Source organism: Caloenas nicobarica, chromosome 3 (assembly GCF_036013445.1).
Source record: "Caloenas nicobarica isolate bCalNic1 chromosome 3, bCalNic1.hap1, whole genome shotgun sequence".
NCBI classification, from domain to species: Eukaryota; Metazoa; Chordata; class Aves; order Columbiformes; family Columbidae; genus Caloenas; species Caloenas nicobarica.
In genome coordinates, this window is record NC_088247.1 from 80,340,544 (window position 1) to 80,364,588 (window position 24,045).

At 41.3% G+C, this 24,045-nt stretch overlaps 1 protein-coding gene across 4 annotated transcripts in view; it reads left to right on the forward strand.

The window, feature by feature from the left end:
* The first annotated feature begins 1,950 nt into the window (after window positions 1-1,950).
* The window catches only part of MTR (5-methyltetrahydrofolate-homocysteine methyltransferase), a 49,964-nt gene continuing 27,869 nt past the window's right edge, over window positions 1,951-24,045 (forward strand). For 3 of the 4 annotated variants that reach the window (XM_065632283.1, XM_065632285.1, XM_065632286.1), the window contains exons 1-13: window positions 1,951-2,051; window positions 7,219-7,433; window positions 9,997-10,086; window positions 10,900-10,969; window positions 12,125-12,217; window positions 12,318-12,424; window positions 13,628-13,687; window positions 15,390-15,484; window positions 19,482-19,582; window positions 19,932-19,993; window positions 20,819-20,886; window positions 21,687-21,763; window positions 22,883-22,995. In XM_065632283.1, coding sequence (XP_065488355.1) covers window positions 2,015-2,051; window positions 7,219-7,433; window positions 9,997-10,086; window positions 10,900-10,969; window positions 12,125-12,217; window positions 12,318-12,424; window positions 13,628-13,687; window positions 15,390-15,484; window positions 19,482-19,582; window positions 19,932-19,993; window positions 20,819-20,886; window positions 21,687-21,763; window positions 22,883-22,995 — 1,188 coding nt within the window. In that variant the 5' untranslated portion in view covers window positions 1,951-2,014. The remainder of the gene's footprint in view (window positions 2,052-7,218; window positions 7,434-9,996; window positions 10,087-10,899; window positions 10,970-12,124; window positions 12,218-12,317; window positions 12,425-13,627; window positions 13,688-15,389; window positions 15,485-19,481; window positions 19,583-19,931; window positions 19,994-20,818; window positions 20,887-21,686; window positions 21,764-22,882; window positions 22,996-24,045) is intronic. The other variant, XM_065632284.1, reaches the window with a different exon arrangement.

The window sequence follows — 24,045 nt, forward strand, 5'->3', positions numbered from 1 at the left end:
TAACCTGAATTGCTGCCAGAGAAAATTTTCAGTGTGTTATGTGCCATGACAAAAAGGTTGGAGGTTGTAGAAAGTCAAGCGATATATGTAAACTCTGTGTAAAAGTGACAAAATCAACCAGTCTCTGGGAGTATCCAACTTTTGCTTCTGTTTATTGCATTCCACTTCTGTTGTTAGGCTTTTAAAGTTTATAGGTTTCCAGAACATTGCATCTTACACTGGAATTTTGGGACACATTTTTGCAGTGGGAGCTTACACTGAGCACTGCAGTGGTTTTCTGAGGGGTTTCTGAGGGTCTGCTCTCCATGGATGTCTCCTGGCATTCAAAACTGGAGCATGGCCTCTACAACTGAGGTTGGACTACTATCTAGTTGATTTGTAAGCTGCCTGTATTTCTTTTCAAGCTAAATTAGACATATGTTATTTAAACATAAGGCTATCTTTTTTATATGTACTTGCATCACCATTGACTGAAGTGACAGTTGATTATAAAAGTTCCTAGATTGCGTTGGACTCAAAGGGTTTGTCACCAACTGTTTTTGTGTCTCAAAAGAAAATTCAAGAGTAAACATTTAGCCTTCAGGAATCATCTACGCTAATGGTGTTTAACTCCTTTTGAGTCTCCTAAAAATTTTCCAGGAAAAATGCAGGAGCTGTTATTAAGTACGGTACATGTAGCAACATATACTCTTAGCTGATAGAAGGCTTTACCTTTGCTGCATGGAGCTGAGGCCCAGGGCCCTGAAGTGAGGAAGCAAACTCAGTTCGTTCCTGTTAACACAGAACCAGTGGCCTCTGCATCTTCGCCTGCGCTATTTGCTTTGCTTGCTTAAGATATTGAACCAGGCAAGGAAAACAAGAAAGGCTCGATGATAATCCGTTTTACAGACTTGCTTTTTCTTTTCATATTTGAATACTGAACGAGTTTAAATGACAATGCTGCTCATGTTTATTACAGGCATTTGAACTACTAACACTTTAAATGAGTGCAGACGTTATTCCCCTGAGCTATTCTGACTCTTGGCAAGCAAACATTCACTGTGTAATGTTTGTGAGGCAGCTCTGCAGCTGTAACAGGCAAGTATGTATTTATTTTAAAACATGAGTCCTCACATAAGAAGTTGAAAGGACGTATCATGATAGACTATAGAAAAGTGGCGAAACTCTTTATGTCCAAATAAGACAGGTTTTCTTCGGCTGTCAAGTAAACTGTGCCTTAATTTGCTTGATTCCTTTAGTATAAACTTGTCTCCAGGCCAGTAATGTGCATACAGACATCACCGGCAAGTCTGATTTCCAGTTTATGTAAGGTGTATTTGCATTTGTTCCCTCTCAACACTAAGTTAGTCTTTAATTGCAATACAAGTGCTGGCATTTCAAAGACTTACTTTCCTCTCCATCTTCCTACAATGAGAGGACAACTCACTTTCTTTAGTCCTGCCTGGCCACAGAAGTTTTGCACAGTAACTACAGGGGCATCCAACGCTATCAGCATTTAACATCAGGACAGGTAGTTAGAACAGGCTTTGCTTTCTCCATCCAGCCTTAAGAGCTGCCGTCTTCAGGCCGCGAAAAGGAAAGCAAGCCAAGCCAGCTCCTCAGGTGAGTTTTCCGCCCGCTATGCGGCTGCCGAGCCGCTCCCAGCAGCTTCAGCGGGCGCCGCCGCGCTCCAGCAGCACCAACCCCAGAGCAGCGGGCTCCCGGGCAGCCGCCAGCCGGGCCGACAACGGGCCTAAGCGAGCGCTGCCCGCTGCTGAGCGGCAGCTCCCCGAGCCGGCAGCCTCCACCTCAGGCAGCGTGTGTGGCCGTGACAGGCGGGGGCACAACTCCCCCCGCCTCCCGCCGGCCGCCCGTGCCCGGGCCAACGGCAGCGACGGCCGCGCACTGCCCGCGCGCTGGGCGGAGCTCGCGCATCAGGGCTTGACGCGGCAGCCCCGCCGCTCGCGCTCGCCTCGCGGGCTGCGCGCGAGCCCCCCGACTCCGCGGCGCGCGGCGGCGCTGACGTCCCGGCAACATGGCGCCCACGGGGCCGGCCGACCCCGACCCACCGGGTAACGGGCGCGAGCGCTGGGGCGTGGGGGCGCGCGCGCACCGGGTCTGCGAGGGAGATGGTGCCCCGCCCCCCCCCCCCCCCCAGGCGGCGGCGCGGAGCTCGGTGCCCCGTGCCACGTGCCGCGCTGGTGGCAGCGGGCCGGGGCCATTACCGCCCACCCCCGGGCGGAGGGACGTGGGAGCCGTTCCCCCCCTCCCGGGGGCAGCGGGAGCTGCCGGCCGGGCTGTGCGGGGTCGGCGGGAGCTGCGGTCCTGCTGCAGCAGGCGGCGGGCTCACCTTCCCCTCAGGTTCTGGCGTCTGCCCGCGGCGCGCTGCCGGTGCAGCCGCCCCCTGCGGCGGTGTCGGTTACTCGCAGCGTTCGGCTGCTGTGGAAGCCGCCGCGCGTGGCGGCGCCGCGTGCGTTCAGACGGGCCGCGCCGACCGCGGGTGCGGCGTTGGTGGCGGTGGGAGTAAGGGCGCTCGTTGCCGGGGCCCCCGGGCGCGCCGGTGCGGAGCCGGGCCCTTGGAGGTGCGGAGGGCGCTGGGACACCCGCAACGCCCCGTCCGACGCAGTTAAGCCAGAAAAATAAAAAACCGCAACTGCGTGAGAGGGTGCAGCTTGGTGGTGGGGAATGTGTGTGCTCCGGGGCTCAAAGCCAAAAGTGCCATTTCGGGGGTTAAACAGAAGTCGCCGGAAGAGGAGAGGGAGTAAAATTAGCTGCTAATTAGCACTGTCGGTATTTTAAAATGGGCAGTTCTGTCAGTGGCTGCTTGCAGTGGTGCTGCTGCGTGCAGAGATCCCCAGAATTTCTGAGGGAATGCCTGCTGCTGAGCCTGCACTGCAGCCCGAGCTTGTGCCCCTCAGCTTTTTGGACAGGGTGTCAGTCCTCACTGCAGAGCTGTGTGCAGTGCGACTCCATGATGGGCTTCTGTGGTCTGAGGTATTTTCAGGTTCCTCTGACGCAGGTGATGTTCACCCGCCCTGCCCTTTCTCCCATGCTGTTTGGGGTCAAGCCATCGCTAGTGACCACCCTGCTGCTGCAGAACCAAATGGGTTTGGCTGAAGTAGGAAACGGGGGAGGGTGTTTCAACAGCAGCTTGAGAAGCGGTGGCAGCTGGAGAAAAGTTCTGCTTTGATGGAAGCATAAAAATTGCATGCCAGGGGTGCTTGTGGAGCCCCACTGACCAGACAGAAGGCAGTAGGTGGTGGTGTCTACGTCTGGCAGTGGTGCGAAGGACCTGCATGTGGGAGCAGTCCGTCAGGAAGCTGAGCTAAGTGCTTCTCCAGACCTTTTCAGCAGCAGGGCATGCCACAAAGTGAGATCATGCTGGTTTGGAGGCCAGTTTGTTTCCCTGTGGTTTCTGCTTGTAATGAATATCTAATAATCTGTTGTGAACAGTTTAATGTCAGGAGATGAGCAGTTGTGGTTGTGACACCGGAAGCTTTCTGAGCCTGGGATTTCTATGTTTAACCAGAGGCAGCAGACACAACTAATAGGTCTTCTCTGTTATTCTCAGACTTCAGTGACTTTTGTGGTTGTTGTTTGCCTTTCAAGCTAACTTTGTAAATGCATTGGCTACACAAGTGTCTGTCTATTATGGAAGACCTGAATGGTTCTCAAGACAAGTGCTGAGACAGAAGGTGTCAGCAAGGTGCACATAAGTACCCAAGGTGCAGTGGTAAGACCCAATGCTTCTCTCTTTGGATAGGCAGGGTGACAAATAACTTAGCAATAGACTGCTGCTGACCACTGTTCTAGAGAACCTGTCTACCATCTGTTGCTACAGTACACGAAACTCTTAATGATGCCACAGGGCATCCAGTAGAAGAAGATTTAAGTAATTAAACAGCAATGCTAATTAATTAAACAGTAATGCTAAGGTTGTCATGAGATGTCTGTGGCAGGCTGGTAGAAGGAGCATCCTTTCTATCTACTATTGTAATTTCTGCATGCTGCACAATAATTCTTTGAATGATGGAGAAGCTTGTGCTTGGACCTGGTGCGGGGCAGTGCTGGTTTGCTGAATGAGAATGTGCAATGTTGAGTGGTCCTCTTGCCTGTTAGGACAGTACCTGGTCAACCTGGAAAACAGTGTGTCCTGTAAGTGCCTGTAGGTCCTTGTAGTTCTTCAATTTGTGTTCTTTCACATTAACATGATGAAAATACTATAATACTGTCACAGCTTGGTTCATCCTTTATTAAAGGCTTTGGAAGCAACTTGTAATCCTTTACTCTGTTCCAAGTACTTGTATGCCAGACTATTTTATACTAAGAATAAATTTTTAATAGAAGTGCATAAATAATAAAAACACCACCTTTTGAAAATCATTGCAGGCATCAGAAAAATGTGGTTTTAAGCAAACTGCAAGCTTTGAAGTCCAGTTTCTTGTGAAGAACATGCATTTATCCCTTCAATTCTGCTTATATGGCCTGTCTGTGGGTTGGGTTGGGATAAGGAGATGAAGGAACAACATCTTGCCTTATCCCCTGGGCTGTTTAGTTGCCACATTGTGAAAATGGTAGGTTACAGCTGGGCAAAGCTTATTGTTACTGGTAGAATGACCATAGGAGTAAACAGCTGTACCAAAGGGACACCTTGTGTGCTATGCAAACTTATTGGAAATGTCTACAAGGGGTAAAAGTTGTAGCTGATTTAATTTCTCCTTTCCAGACTAGTAATTCCCTTCTTCATGTGATCTCAAGCTGGAGTGTTGACCTTGGGGAAGTGAAGCAGGCTCTTAGGATTTTTTTTATTCTGCATTCTGTATCGCATTGGCTTTTAAGCCAATGCTGTCAAGTCACTTTTGTTCTGTCTTGGTATGGTCTGCTAAACTATTTCCAGCCCTAGAACTCTGTGGTAATACAGTTTATATTTTAAGTTTCAGTAGAATGTAAAATCAAGATAATTGGCCCTGGGTCCTGTTACCACTGCTGGTTTGCTACTATTTCTGTTACAGCTATAGGGGCATTTTTTCTCCTGGACACTTGAGTGGGAGAGGGAATCTGTTCCCCAAAGCTAAACAGTGATCTTTATAAAATAAATTTTTAAACAACTTCTGGCTAGGCAGAGGTAGGAGGAGGGTTTGTAAAATAAATTTTTTTTTTTTTTTTTTTAAAAAAAGGCTGACCCGATTTTTTTCTGCTTAGGAATTTTTCCAAACATTTTTTCATTTTTTCTGCAACAAACCCTCATGCTCTGTCTGTTTTGGAGAGGGGAATTATGTGAGTAGAATGCTGCATTAAGGTGATGGTGCTTGTTTAGCAGACCTGAGTCCCAGCCTCCTCCCTGCTTTTCTCCCAAGGGCAGAGTGCAGCACTTTCTAGCATGGTTTTATGAAGTGATCCTCTCTGATTTCTGGGATCTTTTTGGACCTGCCTGCAGACTTTGTTTTCAACTTGAAAATTGCATTGTCAGTGTGCCAGAGCATGGCTTCAAGTAGTGTGGGCTCCTAATGGAAGAAGAGTCAAGTGTTGTCCATAGCAAGGACAGGTGACTTGAGTTTTGGTGGGCTTGGAGCTATGCCATCCATTTGTAAAATGTAGAGTCTGTGTACCTCTGGCACAGACGGCCACGTTCATGTTTCCCACCCTGTTTCCTGCAGCTTTTTGAGCTGATGGTGAGGAAGCACACATTTTAAAAGCTTCTTCAGAACAAGGCTCTCTGCAGAGCTGGGTGCAGAGATTAGGCAGAAATCTGTGCTCCTGTGAGCAGAAAACAGTACACCGAAGTGGTGTGTGTTCAGCAAGACAAGCTGTAGGGAAAGCAAAGCAGACTACGTGAGGTGCAGGATTTAACACCAAATAGATGACTGTAAATCTTTGTTCACTTCCTAAAGTGTATGAGAAGATAGTAGGGAAGCACATAGGTAGAAGCGACAGAAGCCTATAGAAAGGAGAACTGGTTCTGGGAGATCTCCGATGGCCAGGCTCAGCTGTCTGGGCTACAGCTCTCGGGGTCAAGGAGTTGTCTTAGAGGCTACATTAAAGCAAAAGAAAGCTCTGATGTGGATGTCTCACTGGGTTGTAGCTCTTGCAAAGCACATGAGTTACGCTCCATGGGAATCTGCATTACAGTTATACATGTAATTGTTTGGGTCTTCTGAAAGCCTTTAGCTCAAGGACTGAGTTTATTTTCCTGAATAATTTGATGGTTTAACCTGAATAGGTTTAAGCCTTTTGTATAAGAACCTGCTGAGCCTACCTGTACGCTACTAAAACTTCCAGATTGAAACCAGAGTGGCTTGCTTTTTTTGTGTGTTTTAATCTCCCTTCAAATGCTTCATGCTTGTTATAGAGCAAATTTAATTTGGCTTCTCTTCTTGCTGAGACTACATCTGATTTAGAGCTGTTTTGTCTGAGTATTGTTATAAATGTAATCTTGTAATACTTTAGTCTTGGCCTCATCTTCTCTCCAGCTCGTTCTTTTTTAACAGTACTGGTGTCAAAGAAGAAATTGCATTGTAAGACTGCAAAATGAAAGAAGTCAAGTCAGTTAGCAGTTGCTACTGATTTTTAAGTACTACTGTGTGTAAGTTATAATGAGGTGTAAGGAAAAGAAAATAAAATGTGGCTCTTATCTGTCAATGTATCTTGGTGTTTGCTTGCTAACAGAAGTGCACAATTGTTATTTACTTTTCTAATCCTAGAAAGAAGTGAATTTGGGACTCAGAAGAAAAATTGTTTATGCTTGCTCAGTTTATTTCTCCTTCTCAATCACTATGGTATAGGTGAATCAAGTAGATTTTTAATGAAATTTACTAGTTTCTGTTTTGCACTTGTGTACCACTTACGGTACAGTGTCTAGTACCAAGAGTCATCTCTGTGTTGCAGTTCAAATGTTGCTGTAGTGGAAATGGTCACGCTTTTCAGGGTTGGAGACTAGTTTATGTAGAGAGTTTGGTGTATGCCCTCGTGAACGTTGATATTCTTCTTTATGCAGCCGATTGTTTGCAGGTGACTGTACTTAGATGAAGAACCACTTGAGTCTAATTCTATTTAGATAGATGCAGCTGTTACCTGACATCATGTGATTGGAGTTGTAGGTGAAGACAACCAACTACTGTTTGATTTCAGAAGCAGATTAGTTATTTTATTCAGTTTCTTAAATGGGAAGAGCTCAGGTACCACAAGTGTATAGATAGAGAATTCCAAAGCTGCTTAAATATCAGCTTCATTTTCTTACAGCAGATCCCTGGAAAAGCATGGAAGATGAAATTGAATCGGTTCTGCAGGAGCGGATCATGATTTTGGATGGCGGCATGGGTACCATGATCCAGCAACATGCCCTGTCAGAAGAGGATTTCCGAGGGCATGAATTTAAAGATCATTCCAGGCCTTTGAAAGGCAATAATGACCTTCTTAGTATAACTCAACCTGATATAATCTGTGCCATACACAAGGTAGGTGGTTCTGATTTCTATCTCTCGACAGGAGAAGGAAGGAGAATTTGGCCTCTGTGCTCCCCTTTTCCATGCCACAGTCTACTGGATCTGCTGCGTCTTTTGGGAATAGGGAAGAGAGTGCTAGGTAACCATGTGAAAAAGAATGAGCAAATTTGACTGTTCTGGTTGTGTGAGCACAGCATTTGTGTCTTGGTTCCTGATGTCACCCGGGCAGTAATGTTTTTAAATCCTTTTTTGACTTACGTCCCTGATGCATTTCTATTAATTGTAGATTCTGATTTGTTTCGATTTTCTTTCCTTTTCTCCTTCCCAACCAGCACCTGAAATGCATCTAAGTAGGACACATCTGAATTTTAGATGCATGTTTCTATAATTGTGTATTAAAGAGCTGTTAAATGGGGCAGCCTGAAGCAGGCCTCTCCTTATTAATGAGTATATGGGCTTCTTAGTGAGTATATGTGATTCCATATTCTCAGTTTTTCTCTAGAATATTAATGTGTGTCCCAGAGAATAAAACAGTTGAGGGTTCATCATTAGGAATTTGCAAACAGATTTTATTATTTTCCTATCTTCAATTATACTTTAAAAAACAAGTAAGTCTTATATTTCTTGAGTTGCAGGTATTTGTAGGTCTTACTGTAATAACTGGAACATTTGAATAGCATTGGAACTAGTTGGTATTCAGTTGAAGTGTCACATCTGTTCTGGGTTTTTCCAATTATTAAAAAGATCTATATTTCATTGATTAGAATAATAACTGGCTTACATTTGTTAAACTTAATATGTAATCTGTATTTTAATGTTTACATTCTAACTGTCATTCTTTGGTTTTTAAGAATGACTAGTTGAAAAGTATCAAGAGTCTTTGACCTATAAAAACTTCGGGAGGAAATCTTTGTAGATTGAGTTCAGTCAACTGATCTGTAGTGGCCATGAACCTTGGAATTTATAATAGCTTCTGGTTTTAATTGAGTAAGCTGGTTTAACAATTTAATTTTACAGGGGATGTGACTTGAGAAGTAATGTATTGAGTCAAACCAATGGTAGTCTGCTACCGTTCCTCCAATGGCCAGCTGTAGGTGTTTTAGGAAGAGTGTAAGAAAAGCACAAGTCTGTGGTGGTCCTCATGCCTGCAGCAACTTTTGGGTCAGGTGCTTTGTGAGCCGTGGGCAGTGACTTCATATTTGGTAACTGTCAATGGTGATTTCTTCAGAGAACTGGACAGAACTTGAAATAATACATGAAAATATTTCTACAATGTAACTATAATCCCACTCTATATAGGGGGGGTTGTGTTTTGTTTTTCTTTTTAGTGGCCTGATGAGTCAGATCTCACAGATATCAGTAACTTCAAAAGTAAATGTTTGCTGTACCTTGTCTGGCAAAGTAAGATTCAGTGGTAAGAGAAGGGTTGTAGGCCAAAAATTATCTTCCTGCTTTAAGCGTATTACTTCCCTCTGTAGTGGTAGAGAGTAAAGTTGAAGTGTTTTTGCTAGCAGATCTGAACTAAGCAAAAGCTATTACAAAGCTGTACACATTTTAATATCTTTCTTTAGTCTAGATGTTTTTCAGAAACTTCATTACTTGGTTATTAGTGTACACGTAAGAACTTGTATATTTTCATATAGCTATTTGTAGGTATTTCCATATGTATCCAGGAGGAGTTGAGAGAATGCATATTAGTTTGCAGCAAAACGTATTTTAAAGCAAATATAATTCTTTTCTGCTGTCATTTGGATCAAGACTTTGTGCTGTCAAACCCACTGAGCTCATCTGCTTCTTATAGGAAAATCTGGGTGGTTTATATTTAATGGCCAGATCAGTGTTTTTTACTTACTAGCATTTGAAATGTCTTAATTTCCTTGAATATAAAGGGGGTCACCTAAGGGTTAACCTGATCCAAAAGAGGAGTTAGTTGGGGAAGAGGACAATTGATAGAGGTTATCAAAACAGACTAGAATCTGTAAAAATATTTTGGTTTGCATTGATTTCGGTTTACTTCAGTGGGAATTCAACAACCAAATTGGAGCACATGGCTTAATTGTTTTGTGAATTTGCACCTTTAGTTAAACTTTAAATGCGATCTGCACAAAATGTAATTCTTCTAAGCTTGTATTCTGTCCTGTTATGCTCTTATGCTGTACAGTTCCATTCAGAATGCGTAAATTTTCTAATCATCTGTTGTTGTTCAACTGGTACCTTTTCTGGGTCTGCTCACAGCAGCCCTTGCTGATGGCAATTGGACTGCCTCCCACCATGTCCCTGTGCAAAAATCTAGAATGTGCTTCAGGTGTTGGGCTCAGCGGTAGAGGTGACTATAAATGTCACCTGTTAATAGAAAGTGTGACTGGCACTAAAACTCTGAAAATTGGTTACGTGGAACACTTCCATTGCTTTGGCCCTGTGCCTTTGAGTAAGGCCTTCAGAGTTTGATCCGCTTGGAATTAGGAGATGATTTGTGACTTTTGTCAACTAAATGAGGCAAAATAGCTGGGTTGCTTTCATTCCACATGTCAGTTCTGGAGGTCTTGGAAATTTATTTTTCTTTCATGTCTTGCAGGAATACTTGCTGTCAGGTGCTGACATCATTGAAACGAACACTTTCAGCAGTACCCGAGTTGCACAAGCTGACTATGGCCTTGAGCATTTGGTAAGAATGCTAAACTATTTACACATTAAAATGGTAATCAAGATTTTTGTCTTAGCAGCCAAGATTAGCTTAGTCCTAGAGTCTGTTGATATTGTATTTGTTGACTGCATGCTGTCTGTAGAGCCGTGTGATGGCATTGTAGCTCATTTCTACTGCTGGACAGAATTGTACTTGCTGTATGTGACAGTTGTAGTGTGCCGCTTGTTAATGAAGACAGATGAAATAATAGTTTGTCCTAGATCTTGTTTGAACGTTCCCAGAATGTCTCCGTTACATGAACAGGGGTGTTTTGCTTCAGTCCTTCAAACTTCCCAAATGCCACAATAGAACTGCTTTTTTCCTGGGTGTTGTTTGTGTGCTGTTTGTGCTGGTGTATGTAGAAGTCCTTTCAAGCTTGCAGTTGTCATACCTCTTTTGTGGTATGTGTTTTGAGAATTTGAGAAATAAATGAATGAAAATACTTGGAAATGTGCTACTTGAAAAAAATGTTAATTTAAAAGTAGGCTAATTTTGTTGTCAAAGTCCTGTTCTTCAGCTTCTGTTGACTTCAGTAGGATTTAATTAGGATCATACAGAATGAAATTTTATGATAAGCAGCTGTAGGTTGGGATGTATGTGGGATGTAACTCAGTTGCTGAGATGTATAGAGCTGTTCCTTTTGAAGTTTTGTATAGTGCTTATGTGTATTTGTATGGCTTAGGGAGCCTTCGGAGTGTACTGCAGGCTACTGAATTGAAGTGTTGTGCTTCCTTGAGGATAAGTTATGCTGTACTGGACTAAAGGTTACTCAGTAATTTTCCATAATTGTTGTAGGCATATCGGTTAAACAGAGTCTCTGCACAGGTGGCCAGAAAAGCAGCAGATGATGTAACTGCTCAGACGGGTAAGCAATACTTATTTTAATATTCATTTTTGGTTTTGACTGTCTAGCTACAGTCTTCGAAATGTTGTTAACTAGAAGATAGCTTGATGCTTTACATCACAGGGACATAACTTGCAGAAATCCACACTCTTCATTTTATGCACAGTAGCAATTTCACATCTCTATTCATATCATGCTAATTTCACCATGTTTGCAGGATCTGGCTCTTAGTGTGTTCTGCAGGATGGTTGTCCTGTGCCTCCAGATGATACACATTTTCCAGATGTGTTTTAGAGAAAATAAATTCAGCAGGGACTGTTATAAGTTACATAGATTTGTACAGCAAGTCTTTGTGCTACAGAATTAGGATGGCTGATGGAAGGTAAATGTGGATTACCAGTTACTCCTACTGTGAGTCTACTGGTTTGATTTTACTGAGCAACTGCTGGAATGTGCTTAGTAGGTAACCATCATCTATAAATGTGCAGTCTTCAGGGCTTTATGTGAGAGAGTTTTAACTAATTTCCACTGCTGTAGACAGTGCTGTCTTTCAAAGACAAGTAATTTCCTCTTGTGTTCTGGCATCAAACTGTTTCAAGCTAACGGTGCTGCTGTCCAGATAACACCTTACTGATGTGATTCGTAGTATGGAATAAAAATGTAAGATTTGAAATATGCTTTTTAAAAAAGTGAGTTTTTTTAATGAACACGTGTCAGAATATTCAAATCAGGTTATCTAGTGAAAAATGCCAGGACACTTCCGTGCTGTGCATTTAAAGTAATTGAATGAAGCTTCCTGTGTCAGAGACAAATGATACTTAGAATAAAAATTCATTGAGCCAATTGCTTTTTTCTTAGATGTTCTTCTGTCTTGTGTGTATACTCTGAACAACATCTTCGATGGTATTAAAACAAGTCAGCCGTGCTGGGTAATCTCATGCTGATCAAACTCTTGATTTCAGACAGGAGTTTCCTGTTTTATAGTTCTTCATCCCTGAATGATATGCGTGTCTGTCCTTGGAGGTTTCTTACATTGACATCATTGACATGGCTGTCATTGTAAAAACAGTGGTAAATTATTATTTTGTGTTGTTTGTTTGTTTGTTTGTTTTGGTTGATGGTGGTGGTTGTTGTTGTTTCTTTTTTTTTTTTTTTTTCCTCTGTGTCTTGGTGTAGGAATTAGGAGGTATGTTGCTGGAGCCATGGGTCCAACAAACAGGACACTCTCTGTGTCACCATCAGTGGAGAGACCAGATTACAGGAATATAAGTAAGTTTTTATAACCATGAAGTTATTTAACTTAGGAACTTAGGTGACAGCCGTGAAAGAGATACCTCCAGATAAAATTAACATCATTCCTGTTTTACAGCTTTTGATGAACTAGTCGAAGCCTATAAGGAACAAGCCAAAGGACTTTTGGATGGAGGAGTTGATATCTTGTTAGTGGAAACCATATTCGATACAGCCAATGCCAAGGTGAGACTCCTGGAAAAAAATACTTGGTAATATAAGTTTTTGGTGTACTGCCTAAGGAAGTTCAACACAGTACTTTTAAGAGCTATCAGCTACTGGCAAACAGCTAGAATGTAAGGAGATGAGTTTTAATGATAAAACAGCCTTTTCCAGAGTTTTTCCTTTGCCTTTTAGTATGTGCTGTTAGTATTTTTCTGGCTGTCTGTGCCAGCTGGCCTTTTATTCCCAGAAACTCTGCTGTATTGCAGAACATCTCCAAATGCATCTGATGTTTGTATATTTCAGCATAAGCATGTCTGTCTGAAGGATGCTTGTGGTATACATGGAAGGCTTGTGAGACAGTCCTGTTAAAATGTGGGGCTTATGGGAATTGTGGCACTCAGCTTTAAAAAAGAAAAATTGGGAGTGAGAGGATTAGAAGGGTAAAAATGGAGGAATAAAATGTTGAAATATGCCACAATTCATGTGATTTTGACACCTCCTTCTTTATCTAATAATTGTTCAATGGAGGTGGTGGAGTTGTTAGGACTATTAAAACTGTCTTGCAATTTAATGTGGAGAAGTCTGGCTGGATATGCACACAGCATTTCTTTAGGCTTTTGCCACAGGCTGGTTAACGTGCAGTGGCATGGCTTGTCCTTTGCAGATTTGACCAGTAATCATGGAGGTTTGGCTAAGAGCTTACAGGCTTAACGTTGTGTCGAGCTCATGTTCACATGCAACTTCCTTACCCTAAGGAGGCAGGAGATTTTCAGGACCTTCCAAGGGGTCACTGCAGTCCTCACTGTTAAAATTTGTGGTGGTTAGAATCCTTTGGAAACTGCATTTCTAAACGTATTCAAGAGCAGTGAATGTGTGCTGAGAATGCTACATACAACCATGTTTGGGATGGGGCTTGTGCTGCATGTGTGAGGGAGAAGTACCTGCTGATGTGGTGCGCGTTTCAGAAGAGTCTTGGTCTTATTAGGTTACCTCATAGTCCTTCCTTTCTACTTGTTACCAAAATGTGGTTTGGAACATCTGGAAGATCTTAGGGATAAGGGTAAAACCTCTTGAGTGTAGTAAGTTCTTGCAGGCAGTATGAGGTAACAAGTTGCGTAAACAGCCATAAAAGATATTAAAAAAAAAAAAAAGCAAACCCACACAAACAAAAAAAACAAGCGAAGTGAAGAACTCTTGAATATTTTGCAACTTATTCTCCTATAGGCAGCTATTTTTGCACTCCAGACGTTGTTTGAGGAAGAGTATGCTCCTCGACCCATATTTGTAAGTATATATTATTTAATAGTTTACATATACCTAAGCTGAGATCGCAGTTGATTAAAGCACTTTGAAATGAAGGAAATAAGTATATTGGAAACACTCATGACTTTGAAAGGAAAACTCTTATGCAAAGAGCTTTTACAAAATCAGCCTTAGGTAGGTGTGTCCAGCTTATCAACCTGAGACTGAGGAATGACCTCATTCCAGTGTGTATTTATTGTGTGTCTTTCCACAGGAAAAGGTCTAATCATGATATTTTTTCAGACTTGCTGTCTTAAGGGTCATAAGAACCAGTGCTTCAAGGATGAAATTAACAAATTCTGCCATATTTTCAAGTAGCAAATGAGTGACCCTTTCAAGTCAGAAAAGGTCTCTCTCTATATTCTTTCTCTGACATTTCTTTTTCTGACAGCAGGCAGTTATGAGTGCATAGGAATGAATATAGAAAAAGAATAAGCTTGTTTTGAAAGTTCTGATGTATTCTTCCATTTTTATGCAGTTTGCAGCCCAGGCTTTCTGTTCTGCAATTTCTATCTGTTTGTACCCTTTTGTTGAATGTGTTTACTTCTTTCTTGAACCCATGTTCAAATCTTTGTGGTACCCAGGCAACCACAAAACGATCCATCAGTAGCTTTTGCAGCTTACAAATGCACTGGTTTGAAAGTTTGCGTACTTTTGGACATTCCACCCGATAACTACTTTTGTGTCTTGCCATTTGTCTCTTGAAAGTGATGGTGAGCAGCTGTTCCACATTCCCTTTGCTGTGTAGTTGTGGCATTTATAGTCCTCTGTGAGAGGCTCCTTTAGTCATCTCTTTTTTTCCTCCCGAAGAGTCCTTGTCTGTTTAGCTGCTCCATACTGTTCATTTGTTATTCTTTTCACCTCTTTGTTTTCCACTTCCTCAACTCAGAGGGGAATTAGAATACATACAGCAAAGTGCAGACATCAGGGATTTGTATGACAGCCTAGTGATGTTCTCTGCCTTGTCCATTTCTTCCTTTGTAGTTTCTGATGTTTTACTTTACTGCTAGTGAGCTTTGAAATTGCATTCATAAAACTTTGTTCTGTTACTCAGGTTCATTTCTCAAGCAGTAAAGACTAATTTGGAGGTGTCATTATGTAGAATTTTTGCCATGTTAATGACTTTGTACTTTATCATTAATGAGTTTCCACTTTTTTATCATTCAAGTCAGTTAGTGCTGAGAGTTGTCTGATTACATAGAGCTGACTTTCTGTCTTCATTGTACTGAACAGAGTGGCCAGCTAGCTTGATTGTCTCATTTTCTGCTCCCTTTTCAGTTCAGTTATGTTGAGAAGTGCAGCCCTTAGCACAGCTCTCTCTAGGATTCCACTGGTCACCTCCCTTGACTGAGTAGTTTGAGGGAAAATAGCATCAATATTAAAGCACGTTTTGGTGTAAATAATGGATTTACCTTTTCATGGAGTCTTCTAAATTCATTCCATCTTCTGGAAGTGGAGAGAGAGAGAGAAAGAAGACTGGTCAAAGGTTTGCCTTTCTATTAGTTAAAATATTTAAACCTTTATAGGGAAGAAAGGGTTTAATTTTTCTGTTTGGGTTGTGCCTTATCACTTTGAGTGGAGCACAGGTCCCTCTGCTTTGACTTTTTGCAGTTGAGCCATTTAAGTTCTTGTCTTTATTGTTAATTTAATTATTCTTCTTTCTCTGTGTTCAATTGATATTTAGGTTTCTGGAACCATTGTGGATAAGAGTGGACGTACCCTCTCAGGCCAGACAGGAGAGGCATTTGTTATTAGTGTTTCCCACAGTAAGGCACTTTGGTAAGGAAATGTATCTTTCTTTTAGTAAGTTATCTGCAGATTGTGATTCTTTTCTATTTTAACCCCTTGCTTGCAGCTAAATGGAAGCTATACTAACTGTGGTCATATTTAATCACATATATTGCTAATGTGTTGTGCTATCATTGTCTCAGCAGAAATTGTTTCCAAAGAATGCTGAATTTTTAAAACATTGCTCTAAATAATCTGGGGGTTTGTGTTTGCAACAGCTGCTGAAATTGCAATTAGGTCAAAGCATTAAAAAAACATTCTGAAACTGTAGTTTGCCATTTCTTACTCTCAGATTGTGCAAGGAGGTAATTCCTGGTATGGGCAAAGCTTACATCTCTTTCTTAGAGGGAAGCAGTGCCAACTCAGAATGTTTCAGGCTGGCTTGAAAAAGCAAATAATAAGATTTTATTCAAGTATTCTTTTTACTGAACTTTTACAAAAATGTATCTATTATATTCCCTGAGCATTTTTCTCAAGGATGTGCGCTGTTGTTTTGAGAGCTCCTGATGCCTCCATTTACTTGCATTCGTTCAGCTCAGGCAGAAAAGTTGAAATAAGTATCAGATTAAGATCTGTGAAAATGAGTTATAGAATCATAGAATCATTTGGGTGGTCATTGTGCAAGGTTTGGTATGTTAATTTGAATACCATTCCCTGTTTCTCTGTTCTTCTGTGTTTCTATGACCTATTCTACCTCCTTCTTGCCTCCTCTTCCCTCTTTACCGGTTCTTCACACAAAAACTTACACTGGAAATAGGTGTTTTTTTCCTAGAATATTCTAACTTAAAACATTTAATTCACTGTTAGCAGTGCATGCCATGCACATTGTGATGAGCCATTGTTTGTTTTTACAAGAAAATTCCAGCTAAAATGTGCAATCTGTCATCTCAGTGATACAAAATCAGAAGACTGAATTCACAGCTTTCCTGACTGCCCTTGAGGCTTCGCTTTCCCTGACCAGACGGTGCTCCAGAAGTAACATATGGAGCCTCTTGGAACAGGGTGGCAGTTGACTTCTTGTCTCAGCATCACAGCCTAGTGATCCATATTTGGCATGAGTCTGTCTCAGATAATCGTGCTCATAACTCTCTTGCCTCTGAAGAGGAGAGAAGGGCACTGGAGCAGAAATCAAGAATTTATGAAAGCACGTTTCATAAAAGCTATCTTACAGGTCTGAATGTTTAGGGTCTGTTTGCTATTCATGCGAAGGTGACTATACAGCACTGTGGCAGAAGGGTTTTATTTGCAGGAGCAGATTGCATTGCATTTAACTTTGTTTCTGTTGCTAGGTTGGTAGAGAGTGGCTTTAGGGTTGTGAAAAAGCTGATTAGTAGCGGCATCCTAGGGATCATGTTATATGTGTTCATGTGTTTCTATTTGGGTTTTGTATGTCTTGTTTAGGCTGATGTGCTGTCCTTAAGTCAGTTTGGTTTGGAGTCCCCAAAAAAGTATGAGCTTTGTGTCTGGTTGATATAGACTGTAGCTGAGAAATGCGTGAACTGTGCTTCGTAAGTGCTGAAAAGCATGGCAAGCTGCTTGCCATGAAAGGTGCTCAGACGTGGCATGAGTTCCCTTCACATTATCTCAGCTCCCGTGATTGTTTCTGCTGTGGTAGCGTTAAGAAGATGCGCGCTGAGTTTAGGGTCCTCATGTGGTGTTTGTTCTGGTCCCAAGTGCACTCTGCAGCTTCAGCTTTCACAGGAGCTGATGCGTGACTGCTGTGAAGAAATGAGCAAGGGAGGTGATGTTTAAGATGAGAGTGTGATGGTTATGACGCTAGGGTAGCAGTGATAGCATACCAGCAACCTGGTTCAAGGCTACTGGCTTTTAAGGCGTAGTTAATGGTTTGCTTTTCTCACATTTTTTTCTTTCGTGATGCTCTTGAGTGCCATGAGGAGATGATACTGGCCACAGAAGATATTTTTTGTTTCTGAATGAATATGCGTGTCTCTGCTTAGTTTGACTTGGCAGTTTTGCAAAAGGTAACGCTTGGATGGTGTCATGCTTTTAGATATATTTATCAGCAGCCCCTGTAGTGGGTAATCATTCAGGCAGTCTGGAGGGCCAGTACCCAGTAAGTCAAGTGAGAACACCAATAAGTGCTTGTTTGGTGAGTTTGCTGGCTGCTTTTACAGTATCGCTTTGGTAAGGTGAAGCAAAGAGAATGACAGGTGAGTTTGTGCTCAGAACCAGAGACAGATGGGTATTAAATGTGGAAGGGTGAAGCTGCCTAATACAGGAGAGAGCTAAAAAGAGCGAGTGGTGAGTGTGTGCTGGAAGCTTGTAAATTGAATGACTTAACAGTAGTAAATGTATTCATCTGCATTTGACAAGGACAGGTTTGTTAACAGCTCTTACCTCATTTTGCTTCAAAAATCCTGAGGGGTAAGCCCCCACTTTGAAATAATTTCCAGAATCTCACTGCTATAACTCTGCATTTGTATCCAGGGGATCTGTGTGAAGGATTTAAATGTGTGTAAACACTGAATAGGGAAATGAGAATAAAAGGGTTCTTTTAAAGTTTTCCTGTTTAAATAGAATGGCCCATATAATATTCATTGGAAAAAGCAATTCAAAGGTAGAGCTGGCTGTTTTTAAAAAACCAGAAATATATGCCCCCTTGCCAAAAAAGAAAAAACCAAAACCAACAAACACACACACCCCAACAAAACAAAACCAACAACAACAACCAAACCAAAACAAACCAAAAAATTACAAAACCAAGAACAAACAAACCTAAGCTATTGGAAGAAGGAGTCTGTGTATTGTTTCATCTGGGTATGTGACTGTGTGATCCTGGTTTTGGATGTTGCTGTGAGCCCCTTGGATGTCGAGGATTTGTGATTCTGTCCAGCAAGTGAATTGGGCTGCAAGCATTTACTGCTAGTACCTGTGCAGTTACCAAGTCCCTGTCCCTCCTCGGAAACAGGAAAAAAGTCAAAAACCATTCTGTGCTCCCAGTTCTGTGCAGGGCTTTTTTGCTTTTCATGTCTGGGAAACTAAGTGGGCATACGTGCACTTGGTTAACTTAGCTGCCCCTGAGGCAGCCTCTGTGGCTCAGTTAGTTGGGAGATGTGGCTGCTATCCATTCCTGTTTCAGTGGGTTAGCCTGCATCTTCTCTGAGACCATTATTCCTGGAAAGGAGAAAGCTTCTTTACATCTTCATCTTAAAGCAGCACTGTGAGCACCTTTCAAGTTTTGCAGTGCTCATAAGTGGTTTCTAGAATGGTGCAGAGAGATCAGGAAACATGTAAAAGATCTCTGTTACACTTTCCAAAAGAGAAATTTCCATTTTTAATATCTATGTAGACATTTTGAGTGCAAGTCGCATTTACGTATCTGTCACTGAATCAAAGAAAACATTATTTTTCTTTGTATACTGGTAAAATTGTCCTATAAGCTTATTCATGCAAAAATTCTTCTGCTGTAGCGCCATCTAGGTTACTAAGATATAGCAGATTCAGTTGCCTGAGCTTGGTTCTGCCATGAGGCATCTTTGGGGAGGTACTTGGTTTCTTCCAAGTTTGACATAATTTATGTATAATTTTTAAAGAAAATGATGAGTCAGTGGCTTGAAGCAGGTCTTATCTTTCAGCCTTTTTCATACTTGTTCCTGTAGCACGTCTCCTTTCCAGTCTGCCATTTTCATTCCACTTGTTCTGTCTCTCACCTAGACAATACAGAGCTGTTGTGTTGCTGCAGTTGCTGTCAAAATGCTGCCACTTTCCTCCTGGATTTTGAAATGAAATCTTGATTTACTGTTCACAGTTCAATTCAGTCCAGTTCCCCTCCCCCTTGCACTTTTCTTCCTCCCGCGGGTTCTCCTTTTGCCCAGTCTTGCTGTATTGATGATGGTGATGATTAAAGAAATTGAAGATCGGGATGGTTTTGTCATAGATGATCGTGGGAGTTAGCACTAACATTCATCTGTTTTGTGTGTAAAAAGTGTTTTTACCTCAAAATAATGATTGAAAATTTATTTTCCAGTATCGGCTTAAATTGTGCTTTAGGGGCAGTTGAAATGCGACCATTCATTGAAACAATTGGAAAATGTACAACAGCCTACATCATCTGTTACCCCAACGCAGGTGTGTTGGTGCATGTTCCTGTGCGTACAGGCAGACAAAATGTAACTATACCATTCCACCTCATTAGCAAGAATAGAGTTGAAGTAGCTTGAAAATGTGATTGTTTTTACTATTAAAAAGAGATTAAGAATATTTTTAAGCTGCTCAAAGTAACTGTTGTTAGTTCTGTGACAGTGAACCCAGAATGCTCTCTTGCATGATTAATAATCTCTTAGTAATGGTTGCAAGGGTGATGAGGCATTTTGGTCCGCATACAAGTGTAGCTACTTTAAATGTGTCTTTTATGGAATTTAATTCTGTTCTTGTGGGCTCCAAACAAATTGTAATACTAGAAAAATTGTGTTTCAAGGTCTTCCCAATACTTTTGGTGGTTATGATGAAACTCCAGAGGTGACCGCCAAGCATATAAAGGTACGAAATATTTCTTGTGAATGTGTCATATCTGACATACTAGTAGACAAGAATCCTTTGCTTCTATTTTACATGTATATGTTATAGTATTGTGGTGTGCGTTTTTTTCCTCAGATGGCTCTGTATGTCATTTGGATAGTTTATATACAATTTGCTGAATAATAGTGCCTCTGAGATACAAGGTTAGGAAAAACTACTTAGGAAACTCTGAAAACCATAATTACTTTTATGTCCTATACTAAATAGTTTTCTTGCAGCTTGATCTATGGATGTTACCCATTTGCACTCCCGTGTTCTTAATTTTACATTTGGGAACTGTTGAAAAAACTGAGTGATTTTTACAAATTTGCAGAATTTTACTGAGTTATGTGTATAGAAACCGCTAACGGTGTTGGTGTTGCAGTGCAGGGTGTCTTTCCACGTGCCACTTGATCTGTGCAAGACAGAACTGTTTAGCTGGAGCTACTGTGTGTCAGCGAGAACACAGTATCTGCTGCATCTTAATTCCCTTTTTTAATACAGTATGACTAGTCTTTGATACTCATCCAAGTTTTCCTCTGGGGCTTCAGTAAAAAACAGGCCAGTTTCAAATGTAGTTTCCTAAAATTAGGTGTTGAAACTGCTGGTTAGCCTCGGGAATCCACATCTCAAAACAAATCCTAAAGAGAAAAAATAGTACTGATGTTTTTACTTTTTTTTTTTTTGTTCTTGTGATCCCCCTGAATTGCTTAACATATGGAGAGAAAAAAAAAATATATATTTTTATAGATATATATATAAGATGCCTTTAATGTGAAACAAAATCTCTTTCCCCTCCTTTTACAGAATTTTGCTTTGGATGGCTTGGTTAACATAGTTGGAGGTTGCTGTGGTACTACACCAGCACATATCAGGTACCTCATGAGCTACAACTTTAGGTGCACTGGGGATAAATTAAGTGCTGCTTCTGTGGAGCAATATTCTATGGCTTGTTTTAGAATTTCCTGAGAAGATGGATCACTTGAGTGCCAACAGCAGCAATATATGGAGTAGAAATAACCCAGCTTTCATAGCCATGTGTATTCTGCAGAATGAGTAGAGGCATGGTTCAAACAAGGGTTATATCTCTGCTATTTTGTTATATTAATTTGTTTCGGAATTACTCCGCCCTCTTTACTCTCGGGTAGAATAGACTTCCCATCGCTGCTCCTATACACTGTGCATTCTTTATTTTCTGGCCCTCTTAGCCACAGGTGAAACTTAACGTTTCCTTTGATAGTAGAAGGAATGTGAACACCATGAGTCATTTTGGCATCTGAGAAATACGTTTCAGCACAGAGCAATGTTTGTCCCTTTTTTTTTTTTCCCCCCTGCAGTCAGCAATTGCTCAGTTCAGCAAATCATGAATAGAGTTAGTCAGTGTAGTTGAGGACTGGTTCTGATGTTCATCAAGTATCCCATTGACATAGTATCTCACAATCTCTATTTGATAAATCTTCAGCTTTGTACATTCCCTGCAAATAGTTATGATAGGATCTTCTGGGAGTGTTTTTGCCTTTGGCCATACAAAGTGAAACAAGCTAGTAAGTCTTGTCTACTACAGAGCTAAATTGGATGTAGGTATGTATATGGTATGTTCTGCTTGAGTCTTGTCTGGAGTGGTTTAATTTTAATCAAAAGCTTTACTCTTCACTCTCCTCTTTCTGTAACACAGGGAAATTGCTGAAGCAGTGAAATTCTGTAAGCCTCGCGTTCTACCTGATCTCTCTCAAGGGTACATGCTGCTGTCAGGTAAAATGGAGTGTAACAGTTTGAACTTTATAACTCATGCAACCTTCCTTTACAAATTTATTTGCTGTTTTCTGCTGATCAGAATGGCAATATGAGTTACTGGTTCTACCTGAATCCAGCAAGCTTGTGGATGTGTAACCACATCTAAATCTTACTGCTTTGGCCAAAAGATTAATGGAACATTTTATTACAATCTTGTCTAATGTAACCAAGCCAGCACATTTTACTCTGCAAGTCTCAGGCACTTTGTAATGGTGAGTGAGTACCTTTATCCTCACTTCGCAACAGAGGCAACAGAGAGTTCAGGTAATCTGACTGCACTTGAAGGCAGAGCCGAGGCAAGACGGCTGCTCTGTGTTGCCTCAGCTGTTGATCCAGTTGTACTGGGACAGTTTTTCAGCAATACATCCAGGTCTAGAGTGTCTTTTGTTTTAGCAAAGTCTAGGTCTGTATATGCCTCAGCCAGGCCTTCTTTTAAGCCTTTGGCACGTGTATCCAAGTAAAACAATACCTTCTTTTTGGGCTGTTATTTTAGTCTCTAAGTCAATTCAGCTTACCATAAATTAAATAAATCATGGTTGCTCTGTGGTTTCATGCATTAGCTTATTCTGTTCTGCTGTAAGGTTTGTTTGCCTCCAAGTTGCCTGCTACCCAGGGGTCTCAGTTGGCTTGTTTCTCTGAATTCGGGTACATGGTTGAGAGCTGACCTTGTTTGTCAGTCAATTCAGTCGGCTGCTTCTTCGGTGGTGGTAGTGTCATGAGATAAGATAGTTGTAAGTTGAAGTAAGTGTTTATGTGCATACCCATAGATGCCCAAACAATTGTAGCTACATGCCATTTTATATTGATCAAATTGACTGTTATTTTTTATGAGTCAGGTAAATTATTGACTGTAATTGATGAAGGATAGAAACCTTTGGCATATGTGTTGGAAGTTGTTTCAGTGCATTTCTTTGCTAGTTACTCATTAGCTTTGTGCACATCCTGATGTGCTGAGAAATCACTATTCTTAAAGAGAGAGACACCTCTGTTTCACAGCTTAGAAAAGGGCTTTTGTCATTTTTACGCATTTTTTTTCTTTTCTGTTTTTACAAATATGTTTTAAAATATCTTTTTAAGGTTTGGAGCCGTTCAGGATTGGGCCATATACCAACTTCGTTAATATTGGTGAACGTTGCAATGTCGCAGGATCACGGAAGTTTGCTAAACTCATCATGGCAGGCAACTATGAAGTATACATTTTAACGATAATCTTTATAGCTGATGCTCTGATTTTTTTCATTGCTTCATTGGACCGTGTTATTAGTTGTTTGTTTTGCTGGCACAAAGCACTATTCTACACCAGTTACAAGAGTAGGAAAACAAGGAGAATTTACTTTCCCTCTGTCCTCTCTTTCTGTGCTTGCCAGGTCCTAATAAATTTATGAGAAGGGTTTTACAAGAGCTGCTTTTTTTTTTCTTTTTCTTCTTTTTTTTTTTTGACAAGTGTTACAGGAAACATGACTTTACATTTTGAATTAAGTTACACAGATGATGATGGTTTAGAAAATGTCCTGGTCTGTGCTGTATCTAGGGGTGGATTTACAGAGGAAGGAGGAAGGAAAGGGGGGATAATTCCTCCTTCCAACATATGGGGTACATTGGACTTGGGATAGATTGTGCCACTGTGAAGCCCTCCCTTCCTTCTCCAATCCTAGTCAGCGTTATGGTTGCATCCAATGTTTATATATTATACTTCGATCCCTGGCTCCAGCATGCTATGTGGGACTTGCTACAGGAAAGTCTCTCAGAAGGTAATTGCCATCTTGAAACAGTTGCAGGGCAGAAATGAAAAGGCTGGAGGGCTTGTTCAGTATGAGTATCAATTGTTACTGAAACATTCAAAGAAATAGTAAAGTGATATTTCTTCAGAGCTGAGGCTGTGCCCCAAAGTGTGCTCTGCTGTTGTAGGTGATGCAATCAAAATCAAAGCCTTAGTTTTTTTTTTAGGAAGTCTGACTCTTAAGCTCCTAGAAGTCATGAAGTTTTAAACACAGCTTGTTAGGGACTGAGCAACTAGAAACTTTCTTTTTTTTTTTGGTCTCCTTGGTCTACAGAGTGACAAAAAAGAGAAAATAAACAGATGTGGGTATTCAGATATTAATGTGGGCCAAACAGAAAACTTTAGTGTTTCCTTCTCCTGGTGATTATTCTGCAGCTGGAAAAAAATGCCCAACGACCTTCAGAAATTAAGTACTCTATATTATAAAACAGCAAAACTTGTGATGCAAGCCCTTTATTTC